The sequence below is a fragment of the Neofelis nebulosa genome, chromosome 8, assembly GCF_028018385.1.
Source record: "Neofelis nebulosa isolate mNeoNeb1 chromosome 8, mNeoNeb1.pri, whole genome shotgun sequence".
In the NCBI taxonomy this organism is placed as follows: domain Eukaryota; kingdom Metazoa; phylum Chordata; class Mammalia; order Carnivora; family Felidae; genus Neofelis; species Neofelis nebulosa.
The window spans coordinates 125,257,974-125,281,338 of record NC_080789.1 but is presented as its reverse complement, the minus strand read 5'-3'; the positions used below and the strand labels follow the sequence as shown (position 1 = coordinate 125,281,338).

Sequence of the window (23,365 nt, the reverse complement as noted above, 5' to 3'; positions counted from 1 at the left end):
GGAAGATAATACTTGTTACCTTATTCTAGAAGGGCAACTTTGCCCTAACACCAAAACTGAACAAAACTATTATAAGAAAAGAAAGTTACAGACCAACATTTCTTTCACAAAAAAATCTTTATCACAATATTAGCAAATGGAATCCAGTAATACATTAGAAAGAGATTACATTACAGTCATCCAGGAGATTACATTACAATCATCTAAACTGGTCCAATGTTTAGAAAGCAATCAATGTAATTTACCATGTATCAGACAAAAGAAAAGCATGTGATGATTTCAGTAGATGCAGCAAAAGCACTTGACAAAATTCAACAAACAGCCATGATTAAAAACCTCAGCAAACTATTAACATCTTTAACCTAATAAAGAGCATATACAAAGGTCAAACAGTTAACATCATACCCATAATGAATGAGTGCTTCACCTCTAAAACTGAGAAGTAGGCAGTGATGTCCACTCTTACCACTTGTATTCAAGACCTACTGGAAATCCCAGCCGATGCAATAAGGCAAGACATGTAAGTAAAGGTATACACATACAGTTGCAACAGAAGAAATAAATCTTGCCGTATTTGCAGATAACGTGATTGTCTATGGATAAAATATCACAGAATTTATTTTTAAATAAATAAAAATTATTTTAAAATTATTTTATTTTTATCACAGTAGCAGTATACAAAGTCAGTATAAAATCAGTTGTATTTCTATCTAATGGCAATGAACACCTGAAAACTGACATTAGAAAAATGACGCCATTTGTAATACAATCAAAGTAAATTTTTATATATAAATCTAACAAAATACGTGCTGGATTTGTATTCTGAAACCTACAAAATAATGATCAAAGACATCAAGAATACCTGACTAAATAAATGGAGTATTGATTGATTGAAAGATCATGGGTCTATGTTTGTCAAAACTCATAGAACTGAATAACCCAAAGGATGGATTTTACTGTATGTTAAGTTAAATAAATTTAAAGAAGAAATAGTACTTTTTAAAGCTGAAAAGATTCTCATGGTGAGGAAGCTGCTACACAGAGCCCTTGGTAGTATTACCGTTAAGGAAAAAGCACGACTTTCTGGTTTTGTTCTACATATTTCTCTTTATTGTAAACATGTAAACTTTATATAAGTGCTTACAGTATAGGTATAGGCATCTTTATGGTTTCAGAACACTTTGTGAGTTGGAAAATTCAACTAAATTCTTTTTCTAATATTAGGGAAATCTTTTAGATTATGCCCACACCTTCAAACAGTATCATGCTAAATACTGCCCTTTTCCAAGAAAATTCGCTGCACATTCATTGAAAGGAGAATCTTTTTAGACTTTACCAAAGTGGCACGTGTGAAAAAAAGTCGAGCTTCGTGACTGTGAATACATATGTGTTTAGTCACTGATTCTTGAATGACACTGATTCTTGAATAAATTGCTTATTATAATTTTTTATAAAAATTGCATGCTATGGTTCATAATCAGAATATTGTGAATATTCTCTGAAGATTTTTAGATTGCTTTGCCAGGACACTGCGTTAGTCTCATTTATGAAGGCCCCAAATATACAAATCATCTTTAATGAGAACCTGAATGGTGCATACATATTATCCAGCTAAATAACCAAGGACCTAGTTACCTTTTTTGTCCTATTAATTTCTAGTTACCTTTTAAGATCTAATAACTGTCCCTTGAAATTCATTATTAATTTAAGAACATTGACAAAGAAATTGTCCTAAGTCCCTGGAGTCAAAAGTGGATGTCAATTATAACTTTTACTGCAATGGCCTTGAGACTTGCACTTCATTCTCTACCATCTGAGAGAGAGTCTGGCCAATTTTATACAACCTGCTTGTACAAGATAAGGTTTGAAGGAAATGTGGCTTCATTGGTATAGAGACCTTGAAACGTTGGCAAAGCTTCATCCTGATGATCATGTATCATGGATGGAGGATTTTAAAATCCTCAAAGTAATTTTCTGCTGCTAGACTGTGGTGCAATGTAAGAATGAGATAGAAAGAGGGTGGGGATGTAGGAAAAATGCGTATGAATGTAAATATAGATAACTGACTTCTTGAAATAGTATTGAGCTCTGAGATTGAATGCACTAAAAGAAAAAGAAGTGTCCAGAAGATTAACTGTCAACTTATATCCCCATCTACTGTTTTTACGGTTACAAATTCCAGTTTGGGGAATGAAGGTAGTAAAAATGGTTGACATTGGTGAAAGATATTTCATACCAATTGACACAAGCTGTGTTGTTAATATCATGCAATTGATACTTGACTATTTTGCTATTTTTGTTCGTAGTACCTTTGTGAATTTTTTTTCTTGTATAAATAGTGAAAAATTAGAGATAATATACAACATTTAATTGAACTATGGCCAATACTTAATTATTTAGCTCCAGGAAGCAGAAGATCTGCAGCTATTATGTGAATCAACAAAAATTACAGTTTTAATTGTTTCATGTTAATTGTTATTGTGCAACCTTAGCTTCATTTATTACCTACACTCCCTTAATTGCATATGCAGTTTTATTTTCAGAGGATCTTACATTCAAAGGCTTTGCATATTCATTATTTGTAAGCTCCTATTATAAGAAATCAGCTTATGGGTGTTATTCATAAATTGTTTCATAACCAGTTGCTTCAATTGTATTCCAAATAAAAATGTAAGCACTTTACATAGGATCGATGATATTGTCAAGTATTTTGTTGAATTATATTTATTCATTCCTTAAACAACTATATATTGGACACTTACGTTGTGCCAAGAGTTATTTCAGACAATGGGGAGACAGCAACGAAAAACAAACACCAATCCCTGTGTTCATGGAACTTACATTTTAGTCAAAGGGAGAAAGATGCTAAGCAAATAAAAAAAAAAAACTATGTCAAGTGGTGATATGTGCTGTGGGGAACAATAGAGCAGAAAGCCAAGATAAGAAGTGCCATAGATGAAGGTAAAGTGAAGTTTTCGTCAGGCATGGTCACGTGGAAAATATGTTTCTAAACAACAACAACAAAAAAACCCCAAGGAGTTGAGGGAGAAAGCCATGCATATTTTGGAAGGAACTATAAATACAAAGGTCTCAAGGCAAGAGTCAGCTTTGTCTGTATGAGGAAGATCATGGTGAGGACTTCTGTATTTATTTCATGAAGGACAGCAACCCATGTAACGATGTTGAGCCGAGGAGATGTGATCTGACTCATATATTTAAAGGTCAGAGGGAGACAAGGGCAGCAACAAGGGAGCAAAATACAGAGTTATTACTGTAATCCAGAAAGAGTGATTTTCCTTGAGTCAGAATTGGTAGTAGTAGCAGAGGCAGTAGGATGTAATGAGATTCTGGATGTGTTCCATAGAGAAAGCAAAGCTTTGCTGATGAATCGCGTGATGGGTGAGAGCGAGAGATGGGTCATGGATCCAGATTTCCTCCTGAAATAGGTTGGATGGAATTATCACGAACTGTGATGGGGAGGAAAGTGGGAGGAGAAGCTTTGGAGGAAAGAATCAGAAGTTTAATTTTAGACCTATTTCTGTTGAGATACATGTTAGCTCTTCAAGTGAAAGGGCCAAGACAGCAACAGGATGTGTATATTGGAGACCAGTGAAACTAGGCCTAAAATATAATTTGATAAGAAGGAAATGTTTTAAAGGCATGAGATGAGGTGATATTAACAAGGTTGTGGTGTAGAGAAGAGAAGGGAATCCAAGGACTGAGGTCTAGAGCCCCCTCATGTTTGTGTAATGTGGAGATGAGGAAAAACCAGCAAAGGTGACTGAGAATGAACAGCCAGTAATTTAAGAGGAAAACCAGGAGAGAATTATGTTCTAGAACCTAGTGAAGAAAACGTTTCAAGAAAGATTGAGTGATCGACTAGTTTCAATATTACTGCCATGTCAGGTATGATAAGGAAGAAAAATTAAATGTTGGATTTAACAATACAGAGGTCATTCTTGATATATGCACTTTCAGTGGAGTGGTAAGGGTATGAAAAAGAAAAAAAAAAGTTCTGATATGTGCTACAACATGAAGGAACCTTGAAAACATTATGCCAAGTGAGAGAAGTCAAGCACAGAAGACCATATATTGTATGATTCCATTTATGTGAAATATCCAAAATAGGGAAATCTATAGAGATGGGAAGGAGATTAGTGGTTGCCAGAGTCCAAGGAGGAGCAGAGAAAGGGAGTGATATATAATGGTTATGGGTTTTATATAATTTATGGGTTTTATATATAATGGGTTTATGGGTTATGGGGTGATAATGTTTTGGAATTAGTGGTGATAACTGCACAATTATTATGAATAAAAGCCCCTGAACTGTATACTTTAAAATAATTAAAATGGTTAAAATGGTGCATTTTATGTTATGTGAATGTTACCTCAATAAAAAAAACTTAAAAAAAAAGACCTCACTAGAGCAGGTTCAAGGAAGGATGTGGGGAGAATTGGTGTTGGAGTCAGTGTGAATAGGCAGAACTTAGAGAAGTTAGTTGGAGGGGGTTGGAGGGTCAGAGGGCTTTCCTAAGATGGATGAAATTTTGGCCCCTTTGTGTATCGAAGGGAAAAGAAAACCTGTTGATGTAAAAGAGGGGAGGAAATTACTGGAATAATTCCTAAAACAGGGAAGAGGAGATGATTTTTTGTAGAAACAAAGAGGGGCCCAGAGAAGAGCATGGCTGGTTGACCCACAGTTACAAGAAGAAAGGTACTCAGGCAGCAGTTCAGGGAGCTAGGTAGTGGGACTTGTGAGGTTTTCTGCTGTTTCCTCTCATTTTCCCGATGAAATGTGGAGCAAGAATATTAGCTGAGAAGGATGATAGGGGAGGAGTTGGAATTTGAAGGAGGAAGTAAAGAGTTTTGAATAGTTGTCTAGGAGGAAAAGGAAAGAGGTAATGGAGGAAAAGGAAAGAAGGGGAAACATCGTGGACGATGAGGTGGAGTGAGTAGTCACAGACATAAAACCATTTTAATCAGCATGGTGGTGGGCTCCATCACTCATCTTCAGCCCCACAGATGCAGGCTGGAGTGGGTGACCAGTTCCCTGGTGGTCTCAGCCTACCAATAGCCATGTCTTGGGCTGGAAATGCCTGGGGCAGTCATCTGGGCCCACGCTGCTTGTGACGAGCCCCCACACATGTTTCCTTGATCAGAGCCTGTGTTGTGGCTGACCCAGACCTTGTGGTTCTTGTTAGGATTGCAGGATACGCCTCAGCAACAACCATCAGGGAACTCTGAGAAAACAAGTTTCATTACACATAGGTCCTGGAGGATATACAGGGTGTCCAAGGGCAACACAGCAAGGTTGTGGAGAGAGACCATGGATCCAGGGGTCTGCCTTCATTGAGTTCAAGAGGTTCCTGATCTAGTTGTGTGGCTAGCAATGTGTTTATTCCAGATGGATATCTTTGAAATGGCGCCCTCAGCCATCAAAAGTTTAATATCAGGCACTCTCATCTGTTAAAAAGAAAACCACAGGCCTAAAATGGTGTCACTTGAACTAGGCTAAGTCACCAAACTGGGGCTTAATGTCTAACCTAATTACAGTTTCAACTTCTTCAGAAAGGTCTGTCTTAACCTGTCAATCAGGAACCTTCTGATTAGTACTAGTGAGGTATTCTATGACATGGGCCCTCTCCATCCTCCAAAGGAAGATGATGTAATCCACCTAGTAAGATCCCTTGACCTTCTCCAAGGGAACGTGACCTTGCCTGGAACAATCTTTTGGGTTTTTTTGCTAATAAGTGTCTTGTTCTACACTCCTTCCTATAAAAACCTTCCATTTGGTATGGCTCCTCAGAGCTCCCCTCTGCTTTATACTTGGGGTGCTGTCTGATTATTGCTTTAATTTATTGCTAATGAAACCAATCAGATCTTCAAATTCATTTGGTTGAATTCTTGTCCTTTATTTTTTATTTTTTAAATACATTATTTAAACTCTTTTTAAGTTTATTTATTTATTTTGAGAGAGAAAGAGAATGAGATGGGGAGGGGCAGAGAGAGAGAGGGGGACCTAGGATCTGAAGCAGGCTCTGAACTGACATCAGAGAGCCCGATGTGGGGCTCAAACTCACAAACCACAGGATCGTGACCTGAGCTGAAGTCAGATGCTTAACCGACTGAGCCACCCAGATGCCCTGAATTCTTGTTCTTTAGCACATTATGATGTAAAAAAAGTGAATTGTCAGATACCTACAGTACCTGCAGGGTTGTACTTACCAGAGTTTTTGCCCTGAGAGTATGAGGAAGCACAGGAGTGCCAGAGGGAGTGGCTCTCACATCTGTGAGAGAGGAAAAGAGAACATGAAAAAGGACGAAAGGAATTGGAAAACTGTCGGACCAGTAGCTTGTGGGACCTCGTGCTGTCAAAAAATTGTTAGCGCTGATACTAGGAGGAATGAGTGGAGAGAGGTGATGGTTGAGGAGTTGGCCACTTGTAATTAAGATAAAGGAAATGTTACCACTTGTAATGATGGTACTCACAGGCGTGGTGGCAGAGGTCATTTTTCCTCAACCTTTCTTCATGACCATCAATACGAAAAAAGCAAGAGATGAAGAGATAAGATGAAAGTAGATGTTAAAATGACGATGACTGCCAAGAGTCAAAATCCTTGAGGTGGAGGGGTGGTGCACCAGTGTCTGTAGGTGACTGCCACAAGCTGGCACAACGAGGGATGTCATCTGATGTCGGGAGACTCAAAGCTGAGGTGGTTGGGGAGATGGGAATGAGAATTGTGTGGAAGTGGCAATGGAGCAGGGAGGATACCCAGTCCACTTTCCAGCCCTGTGTTGGGCGGGCAGTGGAGGGAAAAACAGACACCAAGCAGGGAGAGGATTTCAGGGACCGCAGTTCCAGGAGATCAGCTTCCAGTTAAAGAGGACAGCATATCAGCATATGTCATAGTTGACACAGGTACAATTATCCTTCTAATAATAGGCTCCTTGTTTCCACATTAGGCCATGTTACTTCCATGGAGACATGGACGGTTTGGTTTGGGGGCTTGGCGGTCACCACAGAGATCCGATTAAATCCCAGAAGCACTGGCATAGTTGTATTATTCTCTCTGACTCTCTGTGTGATGGAGCTGCCTGGGGAGCGATGCTGTTACAGAGAGGAGTTGGGTGAAGAGTGCTTTCTAGAACAAATGCTAACATTTTAGGAAATGCATGAGTCTTTCCAGTTGTACCTACATCTCACTTCTTGCCTCTCTTTAAATTTAACAGATGAAATTTTACCATGTCAAGAAACACTGAATACCGAGCAGGAACAGTGCCATCTAGATTCACATCTCTGCAATTTTGATTCTACAGATGAAGGATTGAGGTGTAAGTGTTAAATCGAGATGCCCACCATGATGGTATGTAGCCATCCATGAGACTTGGACCACTGCTAGGAATTCAGACCACTATGAGGGATACTCACCTGCCAACCTTTGTTGACATTTATGTCCTAATTTTAGCTGGAGTGTTGTTGGAAGTCTATGGTTTATTCAAAACATGAAAGATACTAAATATGTAATTTTAAGGTGATGTTTTATAAAGTAGTTCCATTAAAGACCAGCTTTCAATTATATAGAGTGTTTCTTCTTTAAAATTTCCATGTGATTATGAATAACAAGTGATTTAAACTAATTTCATAAGGTAGGTAAGGTCAGATTATATATGTGCCATTTAAAACGTTGTAGTAGGAGCAGTGTATAAGAAAAAATGGAAACATCTTTTCACTTTTGAATGGCAGTGTTTTCCATTTGGGAGGATGCCTATCTGGATCAAGGGAGGAACTTCTGAAAAACACATTTGCTGGTATATTCTAAGGCTTATTGAACCAAAATTTGTAGGTATGAAATTGTGTGTGTGTGTGTATGTGTGCACGTGTTAAGCTTTGATTATAATACATAACTATGGCTAAGCAGCTACTCTAGTACACTGTGATGGTTCACCAAGATCTTTTTTGGCTTTCTGTAGTATGTCACGTCTGTGGATTTGAATCTGACATGTGTGACTGGGCATCAGAAACATCTGCTGGGCGAATTTCCTGGATGCGCACAAAAGCAAGAGAGGTTCTTGCATTAGAATCTATATCTCAGCAGGATCAAAGTAGTGATGATGAAGGTAGGAAATAAAAAATAATCTTCTGTATATATGATTTTTAGGATTTTGACTTATCGTGGGTAGTATGAAGATATTTCGTCAGGGATCTTGATGTATATACTGAGTGTATTTTATTGAAGCTATATTTGCATAGATATTGAAAGTAAAAAAATCATTTTATTGACAGTGTAAAGAAAGAATTATACTAGGTTAACTTTTAATTTTGTAAGTTTTATTATTTAATCATCAACAGATAGTAGATATTGTGGGAAGAAAAAGGTAAAGTATTAAAACGCTTTTATAAAGCTGACTAGCTCTCCTTTTCACTAGTGTTATCGATGATTTTCTTTCTTTTCATCTAACATTAAATTTGTGGTGTCTGTTTATTTTTCTTTCCACTGCTTTTTCTTTCTTTCTTTTTTTGAGGAGGTATTGTTAGTCTTTTCTTAATTTAGTAATTTAAAATTTTGTCACAGCAGAAAGTAATAGCTATTTTTTCTACTCCCATGTTGGTTTACTTTCTCCATAGTTTTGCCTTTTCCAGAATGTCATATAATTGGAGTTATACAGTTGGTAGCCTTTTAAGATTCGCTTCCTTCATTTAGTAATGTGCATTTAGGGTTCCTCTCTGTCCTTTTCGTGGCTTGTTGGCTTATTTTGTTTTAATAGTGAATTATATCCCATTGTCTGGATGTACCAGAGTCCATTCACCTCCCGAAGGACATTTTGGTTGCTTCCAAGTGTTTGGCTGCTTCCAAGTGTTTGGCAATTATGAATAAAGCTGCTATAAACATCCATGTGAAGGTTTTTGTGTCAACATAGGTTTCCAACTCTTTTGAGTAAATTCTAAGGAGCATGGCTGCTGGATCGTTTAGTAAGAATATGTGTAGTTTTATAAGAGGCTCCTAAGCTGTCTTCCAAAGAGAATGTATCATTTTTCATTCCCATCAATGATGAATGAGAGATCTTGTTGCTTCACACCCTCTCCAGCATTTGGCTGATGTCAGTGTCCTGGATTCTGGCCATTCAAATAGGTGTGTAGCGATTTCTCTTGGTTTTAGTTTGCGTTTCCCTGATGCCTTATGATATGGCACATCTCTGATGCTTATTTGTCATTTGTATGTCTTCTTTTGTGAGGTGTCTGTTAAGGCCTTTGGGTTTTGGTCTTTTATCTTTATCATTTTCTTTATTCACCATTGTTTCTTTTATTTCATGCCCTTGATTCCTTTCCTTCTTGAATAGGTTCACTTAGTAATTATTTTTTTATTCAGAAAAGATCTGTGGTGATGGTCTTGCTAAGCATTTATAAGCTTCAAGTGTTTTTAATGGCCTCACTCCTAAATAACAATCTATTTAGTCATACAATTTTTGAATGAAAATCTGTTCATTTTATTTCTAAGTACATAGTGATGGTTCTTCTTTAGCTACTGATATCTACTGTAGTCATCAAGAAGTCTGAGCTCATAGAATTTTTTTCCATTTTATGAAGATTTAATAAAATGTTTATCTCTACTGTCTGAAATGTCATCGTGATTAGTAAAGATGTAAATATATTTTATTTAAAATTTTCAGTGCTCAAAATGAATACATGTTATCACTTGTGGACATGGTATGTTAACTCTTTTCTGGTAAGTTTCTTTCAGTCCCTCTGTTCTTGTCCTCTTGACTTCCTATTAAATACATGTCCTGGGGGCCTGTGTGTTAGTGTTTTTTAGTTGTTGCCCTTATTCTTTGTTCTTATTTTTGTCTCCCATTCCTGTTAGGCCTTTGTAGTTTTAAATGAGGATTTCATATGCTTCTTTTTTTGTTTCCTTCTTTAGTATCTCAATTATATTTCCATTTTTACCCCCTTTTTTTAGTGCTAGCTGTGAGTTTATGAAATATATTTACAACTAATACAACTCCACTTTGAAATAACTTCATACTTCTTGGGGCACCTGGGTGGCTCAGTCGGTTAAGCGTCCGACTTCGGCTCAGGTCATGATCTCGCGGTTTGTGAGTTCAAGCCCCATGTAGGCCTTGTGCTGACAGCTCAGAGCCTGGAGGCTGTTTCAGATTCTGTGTCTCCCTCTCTCTCTGACCCTCCCCCATTCATGCTCTGTCTCTCTCTGTCTCAAAAATAAATAAACGTTAAAAAAAAGAAATAACTTCATACTTCTTCACAAAGTGCACGTTATCTTATAATCATAAAATATTCCTAATTTCTCCCTCCTGTCCCTTGTGTCATTGTTATCACTCATTTCACTTACATGCAAACTATAATCATCAAATACATTGTGGCTATTACTATTTTGAACTGTTCTCTTTTAGATCAATTCAGAATATTAAAATTAAAAGGTTTTGCCAAAATTTGAAGGTAACTGATTTGCTTTATTTATTGCTTTCCTAGTACTGTTCCTTTCTTTATTTAGATCCGAGTTTATGACTAATCTCTTCCCTTCTCTTTGAAGAATTTCTTTTAACATTACTTATATTCAAAGCCATTGTTTCCTTGTTTATTTTCTGTATAGGTGTGATCTGTCCATTGATCTAAGTGGGGTATTTAAGTCCCCTACTATTATTGTATTATTATCAATTAGTTCCTTTATGTTTGCTATTAATTGTTTTATATAGTTGGGTGCTATCATGTTCGAGGCATAAATATTTAAATTGTTTTGTCTTGTTGTATTGTCTCATTATAATTTAGTACATTTCTTCATTTCTTGTTACAGTTTTTGCTTTAAAGTCTATTTTGTCTAATTTAAATATTGCTGCTCTACCTTTTTTCTGATTTCCATTTGTGTGATAAATTTTTCTCCATCCCCTCACTTTCAATCCGCAGGTGTCTTTAGGTCTAAAATGAGTCTCTTGTAGGCAGCATATAGATGGGTTTTGCTTTTTTTATCCATTCTGATGCCCTGTGTCTTTTTATTGGAGCACTTAACCCATTTACATTCAAAGTGATTCTTGATAGATATGTATTTATTGCCATTTTATTACTTGTTTTGTCATTGTTTCTGGAGATTCTCTCTGATCCTTTCTTGTCCTTGTCGCTCTTAGTCTCTCCTTTGTACTCAAAGAGTCTCCTTTAATATTTCTTGCAGGGCAGGTGTAGTGGTCATGAACTCCTTTAGTGTTTGTTGGTCTGGGAAGCTCTTTATCTCTCCTCCTCTTGAATGATAGCCTTCCTGGATAGAGTATTCTTGGCTGCAGCTTTTTCCCCATCAGCACTTTGTATATATCATGCCCTTCTGGCTTTCCAAGTTTTCTGCTGAGAAATCTCCAGCTAGCCTTAAAGGTCTTCTCTTGTAAGCAAAGGACTTCTTTTCTCTTGCCGCTTTCAAGATTTTTCCTTTGTCGCTATATTTTGCAAATTTAATGATATGTCTTGGTGTTGGCCTGCTTTTGTTGAGTGTAATGGGAGTGCTCTGTGCCTCCTGGATCTGGATGTCTGTTTCCATTTCCAGATTAGGGAAATTTTCTGCTATTATTTCTTGAAATATATTTTCTGCCCCCTTTTCTCTCTCCTCTTCTAGGACTCCTATATATGAAAGTTATTATGTTTGATGGGATCACTGAATTCCCTAAATCTATTCTCATGTTGCATAATTTTTCTCTCTCTGTTGTTCAGCTCCATTGTTCTCCCTTGTTTTGTCTTCTAGGTCACTAATTCATTCCTCTGCTTCTTCCTGCTTGCTGTTTAATGCATCAAGACTGTTTCCAATCTCGCTTATTGTGCCCTTTGTCTCTGATTAATTCTTTTTTAACTTTTATCTCTGTGGTAAGGGTTTCCCTGATGTCTTCTATTTTTTCCCAAGCCCAGTGGGTATCTTTACAATTGCTGCTTTAAATGTTCCATCAGAAATGTTACTCATATGTGTTACTGAGATCTCTTGTGTGGCCTTAGCTTGTTCTTTCATTTGGGATCAATCCCTCTGTCTTTGTGTTTTGTCTGAATCTCTGCCTTCTTCTCCATGTTAGAAAAGCTGATTATGTCTTCTGCTCCTGATGATAATGGCTATATGGAGAAGAGGTCATGCAGTGTCCAGGGATGGTGCTTTAGTGTGTGTCTCTGGTATGTGCTGGATGAACTCTGCTGTTGTGTTTTGGCTGCTCTGTCCTTCAGATCAGTCATCTGCAGAGGCTCTTCTCACCTGCTGCGTGTGGCCAGTGTTGGGTGTCTGGCCTGAATGTGGTGAATTTAAACTATGTGTGCTCTCGGCTGCTTGTGAAATGAAACCTGACACCACTTCCACCAGAATTGAAGCCCCGCAGAACTCCATGGTCGGGAGATGTGGTGTGGGTAGGGGTTTGTGCTGGTCTTCTGGGGGAGGGGATGCCGTGCTGGGACCAAGACAAGCTTCACTGAGAAGGGCAGTCTGCCAAAGCACAGGGGGCTGGGGCTCAGTGTAAGCTGGTTAGGCACCCAGTTTTGGAGCTGCACTGTTTCCTGCAGGTGGCTCTGTGTTTATGTTGAGGACAGGGGAGGAAATGGTGCTGGCCAGCTCCTTTGTCTTCACAGAGGGATCTCTGTGAACACTGCCTCCCAGGGATGTACTCGGAGAAGAACGAATAATCTCCTCCCTGTGTTCCCCAGGTGTTTTTGGTGCTGTCTGCCCTCAGGTTGTTTGCCTGCCTTCTCTCCAGGAGCAGTGCAGTGCCCTCTGGGCTCTATGCCAGCTAAGCTCACTGACCTTTAAAACCCCAGGCTTTAAGCCCTCCTGGTTGCAAGAACTCACAGAATTCAGCTCCTTTTCTTTTCCAGGCCAATGATTCTTTGCAACTTTCTTCTCGTGCATTCCCCTGTGCGCTCCTCTCTTGCTTGCCCTTCTCTGTGACGGCAGCTCCTTTCCCTCTGCAGCACCTGTGGTCTCTTTCTCCCCTAAACTATGTCTCTGCACTTTCTACTTTATTCCATGTGGTCTCATCTCTCCCTTTAGTTGTGGAGTGTGTTCTGCCAGTCTTCGCCTCAATTTCTGGGCTGTTCAAGATGATTTGATAGTTACCTAGTTGTGTTCATGGGATAAGATGAGTCTAGGGTTCTCCTAGTCTGCTGCCAACTTCCTCTCCTAACATTACTTACAAAGCAGGTCTACTGGCTACCAACTCTCTCAATTTTCATTTGTCTGAGAAAGTTTTTATTTCTCCTTCATTTTTTGAAGAACAGTTTTGCTGGATGCAGAATTCCAGATTGGGTTTTTTTTTTTTTCTTTTCTTCTGCTTCTTTTTTTTAATGTTAGTTTTGAGAGGCAGAGACAGAGCATGAACACAGGTGGGTCAGAGAGAGTGGGAGACACAGAATCCAAAGCAGGTTTCAGGCTCTGAGCTATCAGCACAGAGTCCACTGTGGGGCTCCAATTCACTAACCACAAGATCATGAACTGAAGTTGGACACTTATCAGACTGAGCCACCCAGGCACCCTTCCTTTTTTTTGTTGGTTTTTTTTTTTTGTTGTTGTTGTTTTTTAAGGTTTCTTCTTTGTTTTTGATCCTTTGCAGTTTTAATATGACATGCTTACATGTAGGGCTTTGGGTATTTATTTTGCTTTGTATTTTCTGAGCTTCCTGGAACTGTGGTTAAAATCTGATATTAATTTTGGGAAAATTGTCAGTCGATATTGCTTCAGATACTGCTTTTGTTCCTTTTTGTCTTTCTCATTCTTGTATTCCCATTAGGCATATGTCACTTTTGTAGTCATTCCCCAGTCCTTGAATATTCTATTCCTTTTTTTCCACTTAAAAAATATATTGGCTTTTTAGTTTTAGAAGTTTCTGTTGACATATTTTCAGCTGTACCAGTCTACTTAGTCACCCCATTAAAGACAATCTTCATTCCTGTTGGAGTGGTTTTTGTTTTTTGTTTTGATTTTTTGTCTCTAGCATTTAAAATTTTTTTCTTAGAATTTCCAGCTCTTTGACTACATTTGTCAGTCTTTTTATTTTTCATATTTTCTACTTTTTTTTTTCCATTAGAGCTCTTAACTATTAATTATAGTTGTTTTAAAGTCCCAGTCTGACAATTCCATATCTGGGTCTGGTTCTGATATTTGCTCTTTCTCTTCAAACTATGGCTTTTTTTTTTCTTTTTGCCTTTCAGTATGTTTTGTAATGTTTTGCTGAAAGCCAGACGTGATGTACTACGTAAAAGTAATTAAGATCAATAGGTATTTAGCATGAATGACCTTTTATGTTTATGCAACTAGAGATTAGACTTTTTACTCTTTGCTGCAGCTGTAAATGCCTGAGGCTAAAAATTCACCTGGTATTCTTGATTTTATCTTACTTGTTGTCTTTGGGTTTCCCTAGAGACATATTCTTAAATGAGGTCTGAGACCTACAGTTCTTTGAATAGTATTCCCTTGTAGGAGGATCCCCTTTTATATAGTAACCAATTGTGAGGCGGAGGAAAAATATTCTTCAGTCTTTTAGTGAAATTGTTCCTCTGTTACAAGATCTTCAAAAATGCTTCCTTCCCCAACCTTAGATGAGACAGGAAAGCTAGACAGGGCTGGATCTGGGTATTTTCCTCCTCTCCTGTGGAAGGCTAGAGCCTGCTGGAGTTGGTATCTCTCTTCTCCTAGGTCAATTAGGCTCTAGTCAAACTCCAGTTAGTAACGTGGCGGTAAAATAGTTACTTTTGAGTACAAACCTTGCTATTAATACCTGAATAATCCAGGTGTATTCTCAGGTGTATTTTCTTAAGACCAACCTTAGTAACAATATTAGTTTAGGGTTTTGTACTTCGTGATAATGGTTGGAGTTTTGCATATGCTGTCACTTAGTTGTAGCCCAAGGTAGTGAATGTTGGTGTATTTTCCACCTCAGATTAAGAGCAGAATTCCCCAACTCTAGTCTTCAACTTCATTGAGAGAATTTGACTGTTCTTCCAGCTCTTTTGGTAATATTGAAATTAGTCAAAATCTAAGCTACCAGAGCCTGAGTCTGGTCTCAGAGTTCAAGAGTTCTGTGGTTTCAACCCTACTCACCATACTTGTTCTTTCCTTACCTTTTTAGATATTTTTTTTGCAATGGATCTGTCTCAACTTTTATAAAAATATGTTTTTTATCTTATTTATCATTTCTTTGTTTAAATATCAGAGGCAAAGTATTAACTTGCTATGGTATTTTGCTTAAATTCTTACATTTTAAATAAATAAGAGTTTTGCTTAAATTCATAGTTTTTATTTTATTTTATTTTATTTAAAAAAAATTTTTTTTTCAACGTTTATTTATTTTTGGGACAGAGAGAGACAGAGCATGAACGGGGGAAGGGGCAGAGAGAGAGGGAGACACAGAATCGGAAACAGGCTCCAGGCTCTGAGCCATCAGCCCAGAGCCCGACGCGGGGCTCGAACTCACGGACCGCGAGATCGTGACCTGGCTGAAGTCGGACGCTTAACAGACTGCGCCACCCAGGCGCCCCAAATTCATAGTTTTTAGAAATTGTAGGAATATTTGCTAACTTACAGAAATAAAGAATTAAAAGGCTTCATTAATGAAAGGTGAAGTTGTAAAATCATAGAAATAACTTCACCTTGTCTATATTATTGTATTTAAGAACAGTGTAAATTGGTTTTAAGTATCAGATGTGTTAAAATTGATCGACAATATTTTCACATACTATGAAATTCATAGGTGCAGATTAATAGGGCTGTAGATATCTGATACTTTCATGTGGTTTGGTAAGAAAGAGGGCAGTTCGAATTAAAGTCCCTTGAAACTATTAAGGTTTTTCTAAACCTAAAAAGTAAAAGAGAAATAAAAGAGGAAAGAATTCTGGGAAGAAAGATGTGGAATTCTTGGTTAAAGAAAGGTTGAATTGTGACATTTTAAAGAAAATGATAATGATTTGTAGCATAGAGATTTTTATATCAGCAGATTTATTTGTATAAGAATAATGAATTGAAATTTCCTAATTTCAGGAATTAGGAGTCAATTTAAATGCATTTGAAAATACCCATGGAAATGAAAACCTATAATTCGTAATTGATCTAATCATTTACGACAGCATAGCCTTTTAAATACAATCTTTGTCTTTCAGGCCTGATTTTGGAAACCCCGGGAATATAATAATTTTGTCCAAACAGAAAGCAGCTGATTTTTCTAAATTGCTTTGTTTCCCTTTATTTTTCAGGTTACTATATGTGGATAGGAGCTAGGGATGCTTCTACTCTTAACCGTTTAGACAGCAAGGCTTATTTAAATAGCTCTGTGTGTCACTGCCTGGGCAAGAGATGCCATCTTCAATTCTATTACTCTATGGAAAACAGTGTTCTGAGAGTAGGACTACATAGTAATAAGGTGAGAAGAAACTTGCATTTATTTCAGATTCATTGAATAAGCGAAATTTCTCTTTTGGCAATTTGTGTTTCTATTTCTCAGTTGTGCGTAGGCTTTAGATAGTCTTTAACTTGACTCTATTTAGTATAGCTTTGAAAAGAGATGTTAAGAACTAGCTTAAGAGATACTGTCACGTAGACAATTTCGTGTGCTGATTTGCACCATATTATTTTACAGAATTGTTAAAATTCATGGAGATATATTAAAGAAATAATAGATCTAATAAAAATGAGATTTTTGAGATTCTGTTATGTTGGCTCTGTGTTGACATTCTGACGGGATCTGTTTTGGATTTTAGATCCACATATCTAGAGCTATAATTACGATGGAAACAAATTACTTGTTATGGTACCAGTAGATACAGTTTTTAGAGACTGGTAATTACTGATTAAATATAAACAAATGAGTCAATGGAATGGGCAAAGAAAGGCTCACTGGGTAGAGTGAAAGTTGCAGTGGTAATACTAGCAAATAGAACAAATTCAGGCCTTTCTTCTAAACCTAACTTGAAATGAAAACAATCCGCTACCAGTGGGAAAATATCTGAGATGCTTTCAGAATTTCTATTGTGAAGAAGAATTTATTTATTGATAGAAGTAAAAAAAAAAAATCACAGGGGTAAATAGTGGTCATTCTAGCGATGGGAAACATTTGATAATAATTGCACGAATTCTTACATAGGAAAAAGACAGTAGAAGCATCCAAGTCAAATTCTTTTGGCTTGAGGTGCTTTGGATAAATCTAGTTGTGACTTCCTCCTGACATCAGCCAAATGCATTTTCCAAGAAAAGTTTATTAATTTAGCATTTGTTCTTATCAAGTATCACTAACCATCTGTCAATAGCATTTTTTTTGGTTCTATTTTCTTCTGAATTCTGAAGCGCCATCATAATTAATCCTTGGGTATTGCCTATTACCTATTACTAAGAGATCTGAAAATTCCAGAGAAATTCTCTTTTTTATCCTAGTTCTATCACAACACCCCTTTCTTTTTCTTTTGTATCATTTTCTTCTTATCCAGTCTTTTTTCTTTGACCTCTTCTTTTCCAGAACATTCACAGAGTTCTAAAGCATAAAATTGGATGAGTGAGCTCATTAGATGGCCTAATATATATATATTTTTCGTGGATGGGACACAATTTCTAGCATTCCGTACTATGTTTTATTTTTGTGACATTTTTGCAGTAGTATTTGCCACTAGAATAGTTTTGTTGAATTTATATCATAGTTAAAGATGCTTTAAAAATATATATGATCTTATGATACTGCTTTTCACAGGTAATTGATATTCACTAAATGTTGACCAAGTTGTCTTAGAGTAGAAATTTGTGTAATATATATTCTAATACTAAAGATTATTTTAATCTACCCTGAACAACAGTGATGGATTTTAAAAGTTTATATATATATGTTTATATATATAAACTTATATATATTTTATATTTAATATAGATTATATTCATATAAATATTTTATATTTATATATTATATATAAGGGAGTTATGAATCATTGAAAGTGAACAATATCAGTGTTCTGGTGACTTTGGGACTGTATAAGAAAAGATTATAAACAAACTGACTTCAGATACACCATATAATAAGAATAGTAATCAAAGCTCCATCTCCCACATTATAAGAAAAGAAGTTAATCATGGAGAACTGATCTAATGTATTAATCAGAACCAGTTGGGTGTAAATCTTGGAGTACTGAGTGATGTTTGGTTCATTAGTTTACCTAGTATTCTGCAAGGCAAGATGCTATCTTTTCTCACACTCTATTTGCTCTGCTCTATATACATAACATATAACATATTGGTCACCAATGAAAAATCTGCATCAAAATACATTTAAATTACATGTTGATGTTTTATCACAGACTTAAAAAGGACTCCAATCCTATAATTTAAAAAAATAGCTCTTGATGAAAATGATCATTTATATCTTCCATGAATAGAATAAAGAAAACAACCCTTATGATATATGCAGGTAAATCAAGAAATATCTAGTAAAATGCTGAAGGTGGTTTTCTTTGTTTTCAGAGGACATTAGAATTTGAGAAGTAGAAAATACAGGGAAGTTGTTAAATAAAAAGTTGACTCTTTTTAGGGTCACCTTACGTGTGTAGGAGTTTTAATTTCTACCATATAGAGATCCTTGAGATAAGGTCTTTATCATCTATAAAGTAATAGTCATAGTAACAGCCTGTATTTTATTCTGAAGAGAGTTTCCATTATCAATGAACCAGCCTGTGGTGCGTTATACATATTCTGATTAACATTAAAAACCACTGGTTATTCATTATGATTATAGCTAACAATATGGTTTTGTATATTTGAAATTTGCTAAGAGTATGGATCTTAAAAGTCAGCACAAGAAAAAAAAATTGTAACTTCATGATGTTTTGGAGGTTCACTAAATTTATGGTGGTAATTATTTCACAACATACATGAAATCATTATATTGTACACCTTAAACATATGCATTGCTATTTGTCAGTTATAACAATAAAACTGGGAAAAAATGAAAAAAATTTAAACTGGTAAACAAACAAACAAACAAACAAACAAAAAACCTCCCAAATGTCAAATGGGAAGAACACATAGCTGGGGCAGGCAGGGACGAAAATGCCTTAGAAAGTAGTTTAAAAAGAACAAAAACAACAACCTTGAGTTTGGTACCTTTGATTTCTTTACTGGAAGAGGAAAGGAGAAGCTGAGGTCTCCAGGAGATACAGTCATTCTTTCCTTGAAAGGTAAAATGGCATTATTGATCCTGGTCTGGGAGAGTAAGGACATTTTCAGAATTTGTATTGATTGGTTGATTGAATGATTTTAAGATAACGGAAAATTAGAACTTCACGTGAATGCTTTTTCTGAGCTGAGGGTTTCTTTTTTACATTGGCACCTGTTGAAAGTAACTACATAAGAGTCTGAGATTGAAGAGAGAATAAAATAAAAGCTGACTTATTTAGTTGGAAGAAATTATTTTTCTTTTTCATTACTTGTGCTGTCAGACAGGAAAATGTGCTAGAAAAATCTGTATTTCATACACAACATACCGTTAACTTAGTGTACAAAAAGCCATTTAAGTTTAAGAAGAATGCTGCGCACTTTTCAAAAAACTGTAAACACATTCTTCTTCAGGTAGAATAGAGGGGAATTAATTTGTCATTGGAAAAAAAGCAGGATTGCTCTAAGTTATCTTCATAAATGAAAGTGAAGGGACGTGCTGAATGCAACTTGCCAAGCAGTGTCACTAAAACCGTCTGTGGAGGACGTTAAGTGTCTTGATGCTAAATAACTGAGGTTGTGTAGGAAATTATTGAAAGAAAAATTAGTTGTGTGTCCCAACTTTGGGTCGCTCTGGTTCATCCTGAAGTGACCTGGGGGCTGTCAGCTGAAAATACGTCTGCCGTGGGTGTTTCACTGTCTAGTGGAAGTCTTAATAGTTGATATGAATAAGTAATAAAATGAAGTACTTTTTTAATGGGTTTAGACTATCTTCTGAAATATTCAAGACTTGGAAATTGGAGCAGACATCAGAGGGTAAAGGACTGAGTTGAAAATAGATTCGTTTTTAGAAAGTGTTGGCTATGAATGAAATAAGTGAGGCTGAGGGGAGATAAATGCTTACAAGAGTCTGAAAAAGTGTAAGTGTCATGTGAAATTTGAATTACAACGAGATGTTATCTTCTGGCGCTGTTTTCTATCTCACAGTGGAAGGAGGGCACAGGCAGTCGCAGAGCTCAACCTGAGACATATTTATGCCACTCTGCATATTCACTCTATTGAAATTTGAAATAATCAATGCATCTTATGGGTAAACATTATGAACAATCTGGTCTATCTTTAGCAGGGAACTGTCAAATTAACTTGCATGTTGGACAGAATCTAAAGAAATACCTTATTTCAGAGTGTAACAGCATGGTCACAAGTCATAAGGCACAATAACATAGGCCACATTTTGGAGTACATTATAGACTTTTACCTCATAGTGTATAGGAGCATAATTTTGCATGTACTTTGTAACCTGGAAGATGATCATTTTACCAATGCATGACAGAGCATTGTGCTCTAGAAGGCACAAAAAGGTCTTTGAAAGAACAAGAGAGTCGAATGGAAATATAATCTCCAGACAATAACTGTATTGTTTGGAACTTGGAATGAATTCTCCCATAGAAAAAATATGTTGAGATTGTGCAGAAGAATATATCTGATAACATCGTGGTTTTTTTTAATGTTTGTTTGTTTGTTTATTTATTTATTTATTTATTTATTTATTTATTTATTTTAGAGAGAGAGAGAGAGAGAGAGAGAGAGAGAGAGAGACAGGTGCTAGTGGGAGAGGGACAGAGAGAGAGGGAAACAGAATCCAAAGCAGGCTTCAGGCTCTGAAGTGTCAGCACAGAGCCCAACATGGGGCTGGAACTCATGAACCCTGAGATCATGACCTGAGCTGAAGTCAGCTACTTAACTGACTGAGCCACCTGGGTGCCCCTAATGTTGTATTTTAAACTTTCATGTTTAGTGTTTTCGTGTTATTTCTTTCTTTTCTAATGTCATGGCAATATCGTAAAGTGTAGTAGTGTTAGCGGGATCAACATTTAAATAGCTGGCATTATGAATTTCTATTTAGAGTTGTATTTTTGAAGTACAAAACTTTATTTAAGATTCTGTTCAAATTTTTGTTCTGTCCTTACTCTCCATTGTTAAAAAATAAATATATAGACATGCTTTATTTTCTTATTTGTTTAAGACTGTTTTTATAGAGCAGTTTTAGGTTCTTAGCAAAATTAGGGGGAAGGTACAGAGATTTCCCATTTTCCCCCTGGGACCACGCGTGCACAGCCTTCCCCCTTATCAACATCCTCCATCAGAGTTGTACCTTTGTTATAAATGATGAACCCGCATTGACCATCATCATCATCACCCAAAGTCCATAGTTTACATTAAGGTTCCCACTTGGTGTTGTGCATGCCATGGGTTTGGACAAATATACAATGACACGTATCCACTGTATGTTATCATCCAGAGTATTTTCACTGCCTTAAAAATCCTCTGGGCTCTGCCTTTTCATCCTCCCCTGCCTCCATTTTATTGTTCCTTTAAAAAATGTTAAACACCTTTTTACCAGTACTTTAGGCTTCCTAGTATTTTCATATCAACTGAAATGTAATTGAGAGAGCACATACGCGAATATGAGAGTAGAATTTGGGGAATTAGTAATGTCATTTTCTTTGAATCAAAGGAAGAAGAAATATTTTGGACATACAGCGCATCAACTGACAGAAAATGGGTGAAAGCAGAGGTGTTAATACCAGAAGGACTGAAGACATTTAAGGTACAAAATGGAAAAACAAGTACTTTTTTATATCATAAGTTTAATTTGTAGTTTGGCAGTAGTGAATTTTGTCATCCATTTCTAAGTTTAAATTAGCATTTAAATTAATGATATAGATTTCTATATTTGGGGAGAGCCATTGCCTGCTTCTTTTCATTGTACTTAGCCCTTCTCAGGCCACATTTCCTCTGAGTAGAAGAGCCAGAGTGTGACTCCTCATGTTTAAAGCGTCCTCATTTTACAAGGGCTCCCTCCCTAGCACCCCCCACCTCCAACACCATGCACTGAAAACAAGGAAGCAAACTGCATTATGAAGCAGATAAATAATAAATTGGTATTGAAAATCAGTGAAGACTATGCAAATGTTTTGAATGCAGTAATTTACATCTTTATGAAACATGGATAACTCTACCTTTGCAAAGATATGTCTGCAATATACATGTGCTCAGTGGGAATACTATCTCTTAAGCACATTAACTCAAGATTCCATGTTGTATATAGAGTTGAGATTGTGCAGAAAAGCATATCTGATATTTTTTTACCTTTCATATTAAATATTTACCTGTCATTTCCTTCTTTTCTAATATAGCAATATTGTAAAATGTAGTCATGTCAGTAGGATCAACATTTAAATAGCTGGTATTATTAATTGCCATTCATAATTTTGTTTTTGAAGTGCATTATTTTATTTAAGATTCCTTTCCTATTGTATTGTATATAGAGTGTATAAATATTTTTTTGCTGGGCTGTGAGTATAAAATAATAAGACTGATTGTACATGTGGCTCATGAAACCAATTTCATTCCTTTATGATAATACCACATATGTACATCTTTCTAGGTTTGAAAGGGAGAACCCGAATGAAACTGAAGTATAACCATGCAGATTTTTAGAATCCCATTTACTGCTCAGATTGTAATTTCTGAACCATAGCATTTTGGTATTAATCACAGCAAAGTTGAGGTTTATATCATAGCCTATTGCAATAACATTTGGCACTATTTTAATTTTCTAAGCGATATTTATCTTTATAACTTCTGAAAGAGGTACTAAATGATTAGTGTTTCATTCTTTTTACATAAACTGAATATTAAAGTTTGTTTTGTTATTTAACTCAGAGATAAAACAAAATATAAAGGGAGTAATTTGGGAACTATTCTAGATTTCCAAGTGCATATTAAATGTAATTAACTTTTCAACAATAGCACCCTTTTGAGATCTAAGTTTAAACTCATCAATTTTGAAACCCAAACTGATATCATTTATGCACATTTGATCTCTTGCTGCTATAAAAATATACAACTGTAGACACAGTAATTTATATATATTTATACTATATATATATAGTATATTCATATGTAGAATGGTATACAGCAGCATACAAAGTTTTTCTATTATTAGATATGATTTAAGTTTAATATTATTTTCTAGACTAAATTGTTAGATATATTTATAAACTGAAAATTGATCATAAGTAATTCTTTTGTTTAAGTTTTTATTTATTTTTGAGAGAGAGAGAAAGAGGACAGAGTGTGAGTGGGGGAGGTGAAAGAGAGAGGGATACACAGAATCTGAAGCAAGCTCCGGGCTCTGAGCTGTCAGCACTAAC

The 23,365-nt window shown here is 36.2% G+C and overlaps 1 protein-coding gene across 3 annotated transcripts in view; it reads left to right on the top strand.

Annotated features, from left to right (window-relative positions):
* MALRD1 (MAM and LDL receptor class A domain containing 1) overlaps nt 1-23,365 on the top strand; it is an 824,069-nt gene that overhangs the window by 96,773 nt on the left and 703,931 nt on the right. For all 3 annotated transcript variants that reach the window (XM_058681758.1, XM_058681759.1, XM_058681757.1), the window contains 4 exons: nt 7,231-7,332; nt 7,972-8,118; nt 16,211-16,377; nt 21,664-21,756. In XM_058681758.1, the coding sequence (XP_058537741.1) occupies nt 7,231-7,332; nt 7,972-8,118; nt 16,211-16,377; nt 21,664-21,756 (509 nt within the window). The remainder of the gene's footprint in view (nt 1-7,230; nt 7,333-7,971; nt 8,119-16,210; nt 16,378-21,663; nt 21,757-23,365) is intronic.